Source organism: Helicoverpa armigera, chromosome 5 (assembly GCF_030705265.1).
Source record: "Helicoverpa armigera isolate CAAS_96S chromosome 5, ASM3070526v1, whole genome shotgun sequence".
Lineage (NCBI taxonomy): Eukaryota > Metazoa > Arthropoda > Insecta > Lepidoptera > Noctuidae > Helicoverpa > Helicoverpa armigera.
The window spans coordinates 3076442-3091415 of NC_087124.1; the positions used below are offsets into that span (position 1 = coordinate 3076442).

A 14974-nucleotide genomic window follows, 5' to 3' on the forward strand; every position below is an offset into this window, starting at 1 on the left:
GGCCTAACGCTGCACCTACGGTGGGACCATTTGATGATTTCCCATTAAAAAATATAGAAGCACAGATTAGTTTAAATATTGCGATAAATCAGACCTGAGTAGCACGTTATGTTAGGTTAGTAACTTCCTACAGATTTTCCGTCATCTAGTTACAACTAGTATGAACTCGTAAATTATCTTATCTTCTCCCAAAAATACATCGCACCCGTTTGTATCTGGCTGCGTACCTAATTTTGATTGATAAACAAACAAAATAATTAAAAGATGTTATCTAAGAGATGAGACCGATTGATTAGCAATCAAATTAAGGGTCAAATGCTTCCTAATAGTATAAATACGGTCATTTTTTTATCAATTATATCATTCAACTTCTGAAATTTTGTAAGGTAAGACTCGTTAATTAGTTACAAATGCCATCCAATATTGCTTTTTATAAAACATCTTCAAATCTAAATAAAGTATGTTTTTTCACCCTTGCACTTAATGTAGTGTGTCAATCTACCCACTTATGTCTTAGTAGACCATTCATTGGACATGTCACTTGATGAATCAGTGTAAGATTCAGCACCGATGTTCAGTGCTATGTTCAAGTGCAGACATGACGTCATGGCTGCGTGCATTATCTCGACCAATTTGCAATAATCTGATAATAATATTTACTACTTTCGCACTACTACCGATTCTGTAGAGAAACGGGACGCACTTCGATTTAGATTAATCAGTGTTTAAAGTTTGCACTTTGTTCATTATTTACTCTTTCAGTTCTTGATTCATTTATGTTTACGGCTTCTGTTCTTTTTTTTAAGTTTAAACTTTATAAGCAGTTTCTTGGACATTAATATTAGTTGATTGCTTGGAACGACTATCATACCAACCTCCATTGTTTTATAATGAAGAGCATAATAAATTATGTATCTAATTTATATAAATCAGGTATAAATAATAATGTTCAGAAAAGTAGAAGGTATTCTTAACTAAGATATTCTTGTATATAAATTGTATTTTGTTTACTTTTCAGTTTACCGAAAAATCAAAATGAAAATCATCATTGCTTTCTTGGGCCTGATCTCAGGCATCAGCGCCGTTCCCTTCCTCGAGAAAATTGTTCCAAGTGAGTAAAAACTTCTAACTTAAAAAAAAAACGACGCAACATTTGTTTGTTGATACCCTAAGGCTCGAGTCACATCGGAATGGCAGCGGCCGGATGCGGCACGGCGAGCACTTTCTCTGTGTCATCATTTAACACTGAAAGTGTGAAAATTCCAGTGTGACTCGGTCCAAAATATTGCTTTACTGTTGGGAAGCTGGACTAACCCCAAGTAATATTGGCTATATTACGGGCAGCAGGTTTAATGGGACGAGGGCAAAACCGTGGAAAACTGCCGGTCATAAAATTTAACGTCAGAAAAACCTGTTGTCATGAAAATCGTATTTGGTACAGGAGAATTATTATTTCACTTTTACCAATTTCAGGCTACTACTTACAAGACGAGAGATTGGTAAGTGGTTCCATTGAGAGTGCTATTCAAGACGCCAGCCAGTCTATCAAAGATGCTGGACTCGACCCATTCCATATCAAGAGAGAAAGTTCCAGTTTTGCCTTACCTGTGCCAGTGTAAGTAGCTATCATTGGGCGTACCAATCTATGTTCACTTGTCTAGATCATTTGCCCGGCTTATCTTGGCAAACAGACTTGCTGTCTGTACCAACAGAGTTGATAAATATAATAAGTTTGTTAATGGGAACTCCCCTGATTCTCTTTTTGTTTTACTGATTTTATTCATAAGTGCTTGTAAAGGCCTAAATCAAAATCTTGAAACTCTTTCCAACAATTCCGCAATCTCAGTATTTTTAACACGTTAAAATTAATTTAATTAATTTAATGCTTGTTTTGAAAAATGTTTTAGTCTCACGGTCACATGCATGGAATACTTATATAGTATGAAGAACGTTTTGGCACTGTATGTGCATCTAAATCTTAAAATCAAGACAATGCATTTGAATGTGGTAATCTATCTGCCTGTAGTCTTCTTTGGATTTATATTCTCTTCAACGTATGTATTTGTCCTGTTTCAGTATCTTCAACTACGAGGCGTTTATTGAGGAGATCTTGAGCACCGGTCTCAGTGATATCAAGATCCACAGAGTCAACTACAACATCATCACTTCCCGCCTAAACTTTGATATTGAGTTGCCCCTCATACACTTCTCTGCAGGTAATTATACGAATATATAAAGACCTTTAGTGGTAGTCGTGGTGGCCTAGTGGGTAAAGAACCAACCTTTCGAGTATGAGGGCGTGGGTTCGATTCCAGGGTCAGGCAAGTACCAATGCAACTTTTCTAAGTTTGTATGTACTTTCTAAGTATACTTAGACACCAATGGCTGATAAAAAGGTGAAGGAAAACATCTTGAGGAAACCTGGACTATAAAGTCTGAAATCACCAACCCGCATTGAGCAAGCGTGGTGATTAATGCTCAATCCTTCTCCATGTGAGAGGAGGCCTGTGCCCAGCAGTGGGACGATAAAAAGGCTGTAACAACAACAACAACAATAAAGACCTTTGAAAAAATATTAATAATTATTAATATATGTATTTATATTGATTTTTATTTTCATTGATTATAATCAATGAAAATAAAAATGAAATAAGTAGATACGTAAGCTTAGGTATAGAAACAACTGCGGTGGTTCAAAAATGACTAGGAAAACTAACAATCGTCGTTCTTGATAATAACAAAGTGCCAACTGTGATGACCAGTCACATAAACTTGCAGTGTAGGACGACATAGTTGAGCAAGACTTTTATAAGCAACCCCGTGAACCAACCTTTTTAAACAAATTAAATGTTTTTTAAACAGGTGCCGCTGCGGCTGAAGGAGTACTCTTCAGCAATAATCTGGATTTCAGCGCTTCTGGCAAGTAAGTAATCGTAGTACAAAATAAACAAACTCATTATACTACCATAACAGTTTTACTTAATCGAATGAAATAGCAATGTAATGTAACATTCTAACTTGCTGCTCAACGTCGAAAGGAGGGATACTGCCTTTTGCAATCCCTATGTCTCTCATCATCATCAGCCTCTATGTAAAAGATAAGTTCAAGTGGTAATTAAATGTTTGTTGCTTCTAGAGTTGAGATCGTGAGCATCCGTGTGACAGGCCAGGTCCGTGTCAGCATCGGCATCATCTCCGGCATCTCAATCCGCAGCATCACCATCAACTTGACTCTCAGAGACATTGTCGTAAGTTCCTTTATTTCTCATATCAGCTAATTGCTCTCTGCTGCTGAACGTAGGCCTCCAGCGACCAACGCCAAAAGTTCATATCCAACTTTGGTCTGCCACTTTCTTATTCCTTTAGAAATCTGTATTAAGTCGATTAGTGGTTTTACCCAGAAATCAAGCAATTTCTAAAAGTTCCATTTCAATAATTTTACTGTCAATGAGTAATTTAGAAGCATAGTTTACACAATGGATGTTGATAAAGATAACGCTTTCTCAGACATTCTTCTTTTGAACACGTATAACAAAATGATATATTTATGTAAAAAGTTTTATAAATGTCTAATCTTTTTCTTTTCATTTTTTCCAGTCTGATGTGAACCTGGTCATCCTGGGCAGGGACCTTTCTGACGAGTTCAACAATTTCGTCGGCTCAACTATTCCTAACACCATCAAGGCTCACAACGTAAGTTACACTTCTGATTTTTAATCGACATCTGACAATTTAGGCCGTTTTACTCTTCGTTTAGATTAGATAAAAGTTTCAATTGAAATTATATCATAGTTTATGAGACGTTTTGATTAAGCTAAGCTTTATCAAATTTAGCTTCGTCAATCATATTTATTTCCCTTAAACTTTGGTATTTGAAATTATTTTCACAATATAGTTGAGATCTGCGTTGTAAATAGTCCATGTTACTATGATTAAGGTATTACAATATTTGTTTGTGTTTAAGTCTTTGTTTACATAATATTTTTTTCTTTTATTGCAGAAAGAAATCAACGAGCTCTTGGAGATAGTTCTATTGGAAGTCATCAATGCTAATTTGTAATTTTATTTTATGTTTTCGTATAATTCGGACTGATATACTCATAGTCTTAATAGGATATGGTTTACATAATAAATTTTTTGTTTTGCAATAATTTTTGTTTTTGTTTTTCAATCTGATCTTTTCATGATCACGCTCATGAAAACTACTCAAAGGTATTCAAAAGTGTACGTGTTCTTGAAAAGTCTAAATCAATTAGTAACAAAATAACTAAATCAAACCTACGTATAGATTAAGGCATCTTTCCTGATATGATGGAACAATAAGGTCATTCCAATATTCAAGTCAACTTGTAAGAAAAATGCGTCGGACTACAACATTCCTACTTCTATTCTCCCGTCTCTAAGCAAAGTATTCGAAAGGATCATGCTTGATCAAATGTTACACCACTTCAACTTAAATGGTATATTGCACGGCCGTCAATTCAGCTTTACAATGGGTAAGTCCACTATGGACACCAGTGCCCGATTAGTCACACAAACCATAGAAGCCTGGGAGAGTTAGCAGAAGCCATCGGCATATTCTGTGATCTCTCCAAGGCATTTGATTGTGTGGACCACGACACACTAATTTCTAACCTGAGACACTACGGAATTCGTGGAAAATCTCTCGAACTTGTCCGAATTTACTTATCCAACGGACAGCAAAAAGTGGAAATCTGCAACTCTATATCTTCAGGGAAAGTTAAAATGGGCGTGCCTCAAGGCTCTATACTGGGTCTATTTCTCTGTTCCTAGCTTATGTAAGTGACCTTATCTTGTCTACCTATATGTCTTGTCTACCAATAGGTATGTTATTTTATTTGCAGAAATTTCCCTTTTTTAAGTTAATCGTAAGAACCCCAATATTAGTCATATATTGAAAGCCTAGACATTCCCTCCAAATGGTTCGCATGTTCTAAGTCATGTTTACCTAACGTCACCGCGGTTGAATGTAATTATAATGCTCGATGAGATCAAACTAGAATAAATTAACGGCACTGTTTTTCTGGGCATTACCATTGACAGTAAATTGCAGTGGGGTGCCCATGTCCTCCCTATCAGCTTCTTTTGCAGGCAGAAAAATAAGACAACTGACTGATATAGCTGCGGCCAGGGGGGGATGTCGTCTATTAGCATAGTTTAATGTCATATGGTATATTGCTTGGGGGCAGCGGTTGAAGTCCAATCAATAAATTATTGAGTTGCAAAAAAGGGCAATTTGAGCGTTCTATGTCATGGGAACTCGTGAATCTCTTAGATATTTCTTTACCTATGTATATTTTTGAAAATGTTATGTTTTACACAAAACTTGGAAAAACATAAATTGGTGATTCCAAAGTTAAGGCTAACTAAATCAAATAAAGTGCTTATTACACTATTGAGTTAATTCAGTCGTCTAATTAGGTTTTTAGGGTAAATGATTTAATGAAACCTGCCTTCCTAAATGCGATTACATTTCTCTGAATCATATAAACGACTGAATTTAGTCAAGCGTAATAAGCCCTTAAGTCGTTTCTAGGGAATTGTCGTTTTTATTATAACCTAAATGTATCCTTGATCTTACGGATATACAGTTTAAAATCATTGAAATAAAATTGACAGGGATGCCTGGTGTTAAAATGTATGTAATCCGTCATTGTATGCAGTTCCCAGAAAATCTATGTAATTAATAAAACCCGGACATATGTAAAATAAATTACATTAGACACATTTACTAGGAAATCTATACATTTCCTAAATAGTAATCGGAAATGTAAGATATTTAAGATATCAAGGCCTAAGTGCGGAGCGTTTACTTTAATATTGTGTCATATTATAATTACTAAGTTACAGACTGATTACATACCAAATGAATGTTTAAGCTTTGTCATAGTGTTGGGAGTTTTAATTAGAAACATAGGTAACATGAAGATACGAGTACCTATTGTAGAATTTCACGCTAAGATTGTTACCTGATTTTTTCACCAAATGCCTTATTAGTTTCATTTGAACAAAGTGTTTTATTACAGAAACCATTATTCTTATACATTTCCTAATACGATATTGGAATTTTATACAATGCCTAGAAAATGTATACATTTCCCATATGTATGTATAAAATAATTATTCTAGACCTGTCCTAGACTTTATACATCCGGTAACATATACATTATTATTCTCTTCACATTTACGCTAAAATTGTTCTGAACAATTTGTTAATACATAATTATTAGCTCCATTTGCATTGTATAACTTTCTCATGAATAGCTTGAAACCATAAAATAAATGAAGAAATATTATTTAAATTGTAATTAATTGTTTTTGACGTGAGAACGTCTTATAAATCGATGGAGCCGGCTGCACGCACGAAAAAACATGACTCATGCGGCGTTACCTCGCTCTGAGGCGTTCCGTTTAAGGCTTGAAGTGCAAGCGAGAGCACGCAGCGAGCGACAAACAGGCACAATCGGCAGCTACTCACGTTGTCACGTTCAACTATCGTCAGTAAAACGACTTTACAGACAATGGTTTTTTTTTTTTAAAGAGTGTCTATGGAGTTTCTTACCAGATCTTCTCCATAAGACCGACTCTTTGGAACCGTGAACTAGTTTGACGATTCGAAAGAACTTTCATAGATAGGCCTATTTGGAGTTAAAAAAAATACTTTGACTTTAGCTAAACCTTGAGTAAATATTTTGGGAATAAGTACCTAAGTAGTTACATTTTCCGTGTAATTGTTAAAATGGCACGGAAAATTTCAACCAAAATATTCTCTTCATTGAGAGCGTTTAGATAATTATATCCAAAGACAAGTCTCTTTTTTGACTAAACTGTTACAGCCTTTTTATCGTCCCACTGCTGGGCACAGGCTTCCTCTCGCAAGGAGAAGGATTGAGCATTAATCACCACGCTTGCTCAATGCGGGTTAATTGACTAAACATTTTATAATTATATGTATACAAATATGTTTATGGGAAATAATATATCGCAATGTACTCGAAAAAAAGTCTTAAAAAATGACCTAGGCTATCATTGTTAATTTTTTTTGGATAGTGAAAATGAATAGTGAAAAAAATAATATTATGGTATACACGAGGTTAGCAGAAAAGAAAATTTACATAGTAATATCCTTTACTCGAATTATGTCAGACTTAAATGAAGAATTCTACCTCATCTAGGAAAAATCTGGGGAGGAATCTACATAAAATTATAAAAACTTGCAAAAATTAGAGATTCTTTTAAGGTTGTTATGATATTAATTGTTGGTGTTGACTTGCGAAATTTTTTTCGCAAATAAACCACAGTCAGTTTTGGCGACCGACAGTGCACAAGTGCATTGCGCGAGGACAGAGTGCGTATGGCAGGCTGCGATCGCGCGACGATGTTTAAATAAGCTCAATCTTCCGGATTCCGGACAATTTAGGAAATCACGTATTTCCAAATACGTCAGATCTTGCTGTTGTCAATAATCCGATGATCTTTATCTCAATTGTAATAAACAACCTTTTCATTACGTTAGACTGGTCAATTTTCAATGATACTTTGGAGAAAATGTCAACAAATTATAGTTATCAAACATTTTAATTCCCCCCAATCAGTGGCATGAGGACTGATAACTGAAGGATTAACAATTTTGACTATCGCAAGTACGTCTTTATCTCTACAAGAATTATCCATATTGATTGTATAAATAATTTCGGTGTCAGTATTACTTCAGCAGCTGAAAGGTAAGTCAGTTTAGATTTTTATTGCTACCTCTCTTTCAATTTCTGATACAGTTCATCGTCATCATTATTCCTCTGCCTATGCCCCAATTCTTCTTCTATTTACTTCATTCATACCTTGCTATCTGACCTTTTTTCTCAAGTACTCCGACATTTATCGGATCGCAGCAATATTGTGTCCGCTTGCATTCCTCTGTCAGCCGTCATAGTATCCTGATATCACAACAGTAATTCTGACGATTCATTTATTTTGTTTATAGATCAATCAAGATGAAAACCTTCATTGCCTTAGCTATCCTCGTCGTGGGCATCAATGCCACAGCCCTGCCTGGGTTAAACTCGGAGACAGGTAATGGTTGAAGTTTTTTTAAATTTCTTAAAATAATGCAATTAATTCAATGAGCTAATCAAGTTGAAAAACGGTCGTTTAACCATTTTAACATGTTATCAAACTTTATTGATGTAAATATTTTTGTTCAATCATAAGTTTGCCTCTCATATTAATGTGACTACAAAATTAATATCACTTTAAAATTGCAATACATCGAATAATTAATTCACGGTTAATTCACACTAATAATCTTTAAAAACTTGTATTGTTTTAGCTAATGAAAGAAGCGCAAGATTCATAACGGATAATATTGTCAGCGAAATTGAAAACGTCAGCCAACAGATCAAGGACGCGGGTCTAGACCCCCTACATATTGAGAGAGAGGTCCTCGAGTATGCACTACCTGTACCTGTGTAAGTTTCACTTTATTTTAAAGCTTTAGAGGTTTTTTGGGAGTTGGTTGCCATTTATTGAGTTCCTAAAAGTATATAAGAGGAGTATATAAGGAGAGTAGGTACATAAGACTGTATATAGGGGGAGTACTTAAGCGAGTACATAAGGGGAGTACATAAGAGTGTATATAAGGGGAGTACATAAGCGAGTATATAAGGCGAGTTCATAACTTAATATAGAGGTACATAAATGTTATCTAATATTAGGATACATAAACGATCAATGATTTGGTTTCAGTTTTGATTTATCCTTTAAAATAACATAAATTCTGTACTTGTGTTGACTTCTATTGGCAATCCTAATAAATAAATAAAATTTATCCTTTTACAGCATCTTCAACGCGAACGCGGTTTTAGAGGATATTGTGAGCACCGGCCTGAGTGACATCGTGATCAACAACATCAACTTTAGCCTCTTGTCCGCTCGTCTAGACCTCGAACTTGAACTGCCTTACATCCACGTTTTTGCTAGTAAGTACATTTAAACTATTAGCTGTTATAGTTATCGGCACGAATCTTGAGCTCTGACGTTCACCTGCGCAGAAGTAATTTATTGGGTACCTTTTGTGGTATGAAGTGAGGCGCAGGGGCGGGCCAAATCGGTGATTGGCCCGCAGTGCATCGCGTCATAGCCGTAACTCGGAATTGTTTCTTTGCTAAATCACTTCTGCGCAGATGTGAATCAGAGCTCAAGATTCGTGCCGATAACTATACTATTACAGCCTTTTTATCGTCCCACTGCTGGGCACAGGCCTCCTCTCACACGGAAAAGGATTGAGCATTAATCACCACGCTTGCTCAATGCGGGTTGGTGATTTCAGACTATAAAGTCCAGGTGTCCTCAAGATATTTTCTTTCACCTTTTTAACTATTAGCTAATTTGCTAATTTTTCTCCAATTTCATCTCCATCCTAATGATGTTCCAACTTGGCATTTACTAGTTGAAATGCCTATCAATACCTGACGGGTCAAACGGACTAAGCAGGTCCCTAGCTAGAACAAAAATATCCCACAATTTTTCCTTTTACAATGTAAGTTAAAAAAGTAACTTCACTCGTTCGCATTTTTAGTGTAAGATAGATAGAGATAGATATACTTTTTTAGGAACACCAATTTTACATTTTTGATCTTAACCTAGTTAGAGAGCGTTTTCACACGATTTTACGCTAGTTTCATCTGAGGGCACGGCAGTGCCCCAGCCAAGACTCGAGCAAAGCGGGCACGGCCGTACCATCTTTTCTCGAAGCGTTTCGCGGCTATTTCAGCCCCCTGTATCTTCCATGTGAACAAAGCTAGGACTTTAGGTTTTCGACGACCAAGAGTAAGTATTAGAACAAGCTCAGTCTCAAAATTACAAGACATTTGAATAAATAGTTTACGAGTTATGAGCGATCAAAGTTACACCATTTTGTCACTGACTCACTCACTGACCGATCATCAAAAGTCTAAGGTACTTCTAGCAAACTCAGAACCTTCAAATTTGGCACCAAGATAGGTTATTAGCTACATATAAAGGGAAAATTATAAAAACCTTAAAACTTAATAAAAAAATAGGAAACAAATTTATATTTGCGGTTTTTCAAGAACATTGTGTATGAATTTTGACTGCATTCATAACTTTGTTATTTATTTATGTACAAATGTATTTGTTTTATTGTTACGTAGTGTGGTATATTGTTATTATGTGTTAAATATACATACATATGAATAAAAAAAGCTAGGTTAAAATTAAATGAATAATGATAAAATCTTTCATATTAATGCAGTGCGATAAATACTGCATACTCGCTCGATAGATGGCATTGTTCTGGTCTAAATCGCGCTATGGTTTCGTTACATAGCTAAGTATAAGTAGTACTTAAAAAAAATCAAATAATTTCATGTCAATCAAGTAATTTCATCTACTTCTGAAATAAATCTCTTTTCTAAAAGATATTCGATTCAAAAATTCGTCAATTTCGATTTTTTATAGTTTATTTAAAAAATGTTGTTTACGTGCTGCTTTAGGTGTACATATTTAGTTTGTTATATATTTAGTTAGTTGCATGTAAGTTAATTTAATTTGTTATATAGTTAGAGAAGAAAGAGACCTACAAAAAATAAATTAGATCCCACCAAAAACATTAAATGTAAAAAAAAGCCAATCCTCTACGCAATTCCTCCACCGTAAAAAGTTTTGAGATCGCATAGAAGCCAAGTCCTGTTCAACTTTATTTGTAATAATAAATCAATATTTTGTGACTATATCAATAGTTTTGTTCACATTACAATAATATTGTCTTGGCCATGAGTACAAGTTAGAAGTCGGTCCTTGAAATAATGTGTAAATACCATTGAATTGATATATTCTATATGGACATGATTTTACGATTGGACTGATTATGGACCGATTGGAATTTGAGATCACCATGGACTAAACAAGCGCCATAGTACATGTGCAGTTCATTGATGTTGGATGATACTCGCTGTCGGTCATTTAGTAACAATAAACTAAAAGTATTAATTCTGTGATATTAAACTTCATGTTTGACTTTCACCACTCCAAGATATGCTGTATTATATTTGTAGTTTATTGTGCTCATGGCCAAGTCAATATTATTGTAAAGTGAACGAAACTATTGATATAGTCACAAAATATTGATTTATTATTACAAATAAAGTTGAACAGGACTTGGCTTCTATGCGATCTCAAAACTTTTTACGGTGGAGGAATTGCGTAGAGGATTGGCTTTTTTTTACATTTAATGTTTTTGGTGGGATACAGTTGTTCGTGAGTAATAATTGACAACTAGGGGTACGAGAGATGACGTTTATACTCGAATGACAGATTTTTAAACTAAAGAACTTTACGTGAATGTTTCAGGAAATATCAACGCTGATGCTACCCTCTTCGGCAACACCCTGTCTGTCCGTGGTGATGGCAGGTAAGATATTTAAGATATTTTTGTTTGGTCTTGCATGATTAAATACAAAAAAAACCGGCTAAGTGCGTGTCGGACTCACGCACGAAGGGTTCCGTACCATTATTTAAAATCACGTTGGTTGTATGGGAGCCCCGCAAAATATTTATTTTATTGTAGTTTTTAGTATTTGTTGTTAAAGCGGCAACATAAATACATCATCTGTAATTTCAACTCTCTAACTATCACGGTTCATGAGATACAGCCTGGTGACAGAATGATGGACGGACGGACAGAGGAGCGAAACCAGTAGGGTCCCGTTTTACCCTTTGGGTACGGAACCCTAAAAACGGTCTACTGTATGGTCTCCGAGAAACCAAACAGAAAATTTTGCATAATCGTAATATTCATGAGAACGATATCGCCTATTAATTTTGTGAATGATAATAGGTACTAAAATAACTTCTATTAGTTAACAACATAGTAAAACTGATAGCTAATCTAACACGCGTGTTATGTGTTAAATCACAATGAGCAGCCTACGCTTGACCAATCCACTAGATTAGATTACGTGAGAATTACTAGTTATCACATGGGAGATTATTGTTTTTAATTGTTTCTTAATAGGTATAGATATATAATAGGTAAGGCATTAGTTAGTATATTACATCATGCCTTAATTTCTTGAGATAGGTATAGCAAACACATAATTTTAAATGATGTTCATGTATTCATACGTATGTCAGCTCCAGCCAGCAGTTTCTCCCAGTTATTAATATATAAGAGCTATATACTGCAAAGTTTCATCAAAATCCTTCCATTAGTTTTTGCGAGAAAGAGGAACATACCTACATTTATATATTACTAGCGACCCGCCTCGGCTTCTCGTGGTATAACAGTATTTAAGCGGACAAAGGGACATAGGGATAGAAAAAGCGACTTTATTTTATGCTAGCCGTTTTCCCGCGGTTTCACCCGCGTCCCGTGGGTGCTACTGCCCGCACCGGGATAAAAAATTAGCCTATGTTACTCACAGATAATATAGCTCTCTAATGGTGAAAGAATATATAAAATCGGTCCAGTAGTTTTTGAGTTTATCCATTACAACCAAACAAACAAAGTTTTCCTCTTCATAATATTAGTAAAGACTATATAGTGATAAGATTAGAAGGCAGCAAGAGTTTTTCTTCTAAATTCTTTTATTCTTAATTTATGTTTATTCATTACAGAGTCGACGTCCGCAATCTGGTAATAAAGTTGGATGTGAGGGTCAACATCGGCATCATCTCAGGTATCTCCATTAGCAGCGTCACCGCCGACCTCTCTATTCCTAACATATCTGTAAGTATACTGTTATTCATACCGTCTACAAACGTATTTACGTTTATACCATAGGGGCTGCGGGATTGTTCGAAAGAGTTACCGCAGTCTTGTACATAAAAGGCATACGCGTTTTTAGTCAGTAAGAGTCTGACACTCCCTCGCCGCTGCTAACCCACTGCGGGAGGGGTCATTTGATGATTTTAAACGTCGTTAAAAAAAAACCTTTAAAAAGGTTGTGGGCACATTCGATGGCCCATTCAGACTATATTTGAATACAATTTTGTTCTTTATCAATGTTTTTTTAATATAGAAATGTATTTTCCAAGAAATCATCTCACATCTTTGTTATTTTTCAATTTCAGAGCAACATCAGACTGGCTATCCAGGGCCAGAACTACGGCGAACAGGTCAACGAACTGATCGCCAAAACTATTCCTGATACCCTGAACGAATTCAACGTAAGTTATGAGGCATACCTCTTTTAGTTATAAGTGTAAAAAATATGCAAGATTTCTTTGACAAATGCTAGTGATGGAGCAATCGCGAATGTATGGTTCGAATATGATTGTTGATAAATTACAAATTACGCACGTGTCGTCGCGAGCACGCGACGTGTGCGTCGAGAGCTTAGGCTCTTGAAAACGAGAAATTGAGTAGATCGAGAAAGATGAAAACCAGCTATCAAAAAAACAGTGTTTGTAATTATTCAATTTTTTATTTTTAGAGCTGCAGGATAGGTAGAATTGCCTTCGGATTAAAGACTATTTTAAAAACAATATTAATTTATTTTCCAGGAGGAACTTAACGAGCTCATCGGCATCATCGTCAAGGATATTATCAACGACAATCTGTGAACACGATACGTGGACATGGCCTGAATATTTATTACGAACAAAAGACTTATTAAATTCATTGAAACTACAAGTATTTATTTTAATTTCAATATCCTCAAAGCTTTTCCTGAAAATATTACCTGAAGATCTTAGTTGTGTCACTGTTTTGTCAAAAGTGTGCTTACTTTTTTATAGTTCAAAAACTTATTGATGCTTTATGAAGCCTATAATATGGTAAAATATTGAATATCATAATTTTTAACGTAAAATGTATGTTAATGGCGTTCACGGCCGATTTCGGCCACGGCGGCTGTTCTCATAAAAGGAGATCAGCCAGCTGCTCAGGACATATTATAGAGCACGAGCATTTGACAATGACCGAAAATTATTTGAAAATGTATGTAAGTCATCATCATCATCCTCCGAGCCTTTTCCCAATCATGTTGGGGTCGGCTTCCAGTCTAACCGGATTCAGCTGAGTACCAGTGCTTTACAAGAAGCGACTGCCTGTCTGTCAGTAAGTCTGACACCAGTCTAACCCGATACCCCTTGGTTAGTCTGGTGCCAGACTTACTGGCTTCTGACTACCCGTAAAGACTGCCAAGGATGTTCAATGACAGCCGGGACCTAAAGTTTAACGTGCCATCCGAAACACAGTCAATGGTGTCTAAGATATACTTAGAAAGTACATACAAAATTAGAAAAGTTGCATTGGTACTTGCCTGACCTGGGATAGAACCCGCGCCCTCATACTTGAGAGAATGTATGCTTGAAAATGTATGTTAGTAATGGCTTATGTTTAACTGATCACCAGATATAGTAACAAATAGCAGACAAAAATAGTAAATGATCACCAAAATGAAACTCGCATTTTAAAATAAGATTATAACCAAAGTTTTTAAATTCTGCTATCCTATTTGAGCAAAATGAGTCCAAATAAATCATTGTTATCCCAAAAGTAGTAAATGATCATCAAAATTATACCAGCGTTTTAATATAAAATGATAATCAAAGTTTTTACATCTTGCTATCCTGTTTAAGTAAACTGACTCCAAAAAAATAAGTCCGGCCGGATACAATAAATGTAATAACATTATGGGGACCCTTTTCCTGCACTAGAGTGGAAAATTGTCTATTGCATGCCTCTAAACAGTGCGATAAGAGTGTGTTTTCGAGGGAGTGTATTGAGAAACACATTCTTCTTCTTCTTTCTCCTGCCCTGTTCCCAATTTACTTGGGGTCGGCTCAATATGTCATTTTCTTCCATTTTCCCCTGTCACTCGTCATAGTGACACTCACGCATGCATTGCAAGTCGGACACATAACTTAATATGGCATCATAATACTTTATTTGGTAATAAGCCTACATTTTATGGCAATCACAGTGACTTAT

The 14974-nt window shown here is 35.6% G+C and overlaps 2 protein-coding genes across 3 annotated transcripts; both read left to right on the forward strand.

The window, feature by feature from the left end:
- The first annotated feature begins 326 nt into the window (after nt 1–326).
- On the forward strand, nt 327–4151 carry LOC110384189 (uncharacterized). 2 transcript variants are annotated; one of them, XM_021345348.3, is made up of 8 exons: nt 327–386; nt 1019–1111; nt 1474–1615; nt 2077–2216; nt 2863–2923; nt 3137–3248; nt 3598–3693; nt 4001–4151. In XM_021345348.3, exons 2-8 carry the CDS (start codon nt 1036–1038, stop codon nt 4058–4060), a joined length of 687 nt encoding a protein of 228 aa, XP_021201023.1. In that variant the 5' UTR covers nt 327–386; nt 1019–1035; the 3' UTR covers nt 4061–4151. The 2 variants fall into 2 exon arrangements, with proteins under 2 accessions (XP_021201023.1, XP_021201014.2); XM_021345339.3 differs by lacking the exon at nt 327–386 and adding an exon at nt 876–933.
- A 3535-nt stretch (nt 4152–7686) lies between these two features.
- Nucleotides 7687–13672, forward strand: LOC135116930 (uncharacterized). The gene is made up of 8 exons (XM_064034757.1): nt 7687–7745; nt 8003–8091; nt 8348–8486; nt 8857–8996; nt 11389–11449; nt 12655–12766; nt 13111–13206; nt 13543–13672. Exons 2-8 carry the CDS (start codon nt 8013–8015, stop codon nt 13600–13602), a joined length of 687 nt encoding a protein of 228 aa, XP_063890827.1. The 5' UTR covers nt 7687–7745; nt 8003–8012; the 3' UTR covers nt 13603–13672.
- The last annotated feature ends 1302 nt before the right edge of the window (nt 13673–14974 follow it).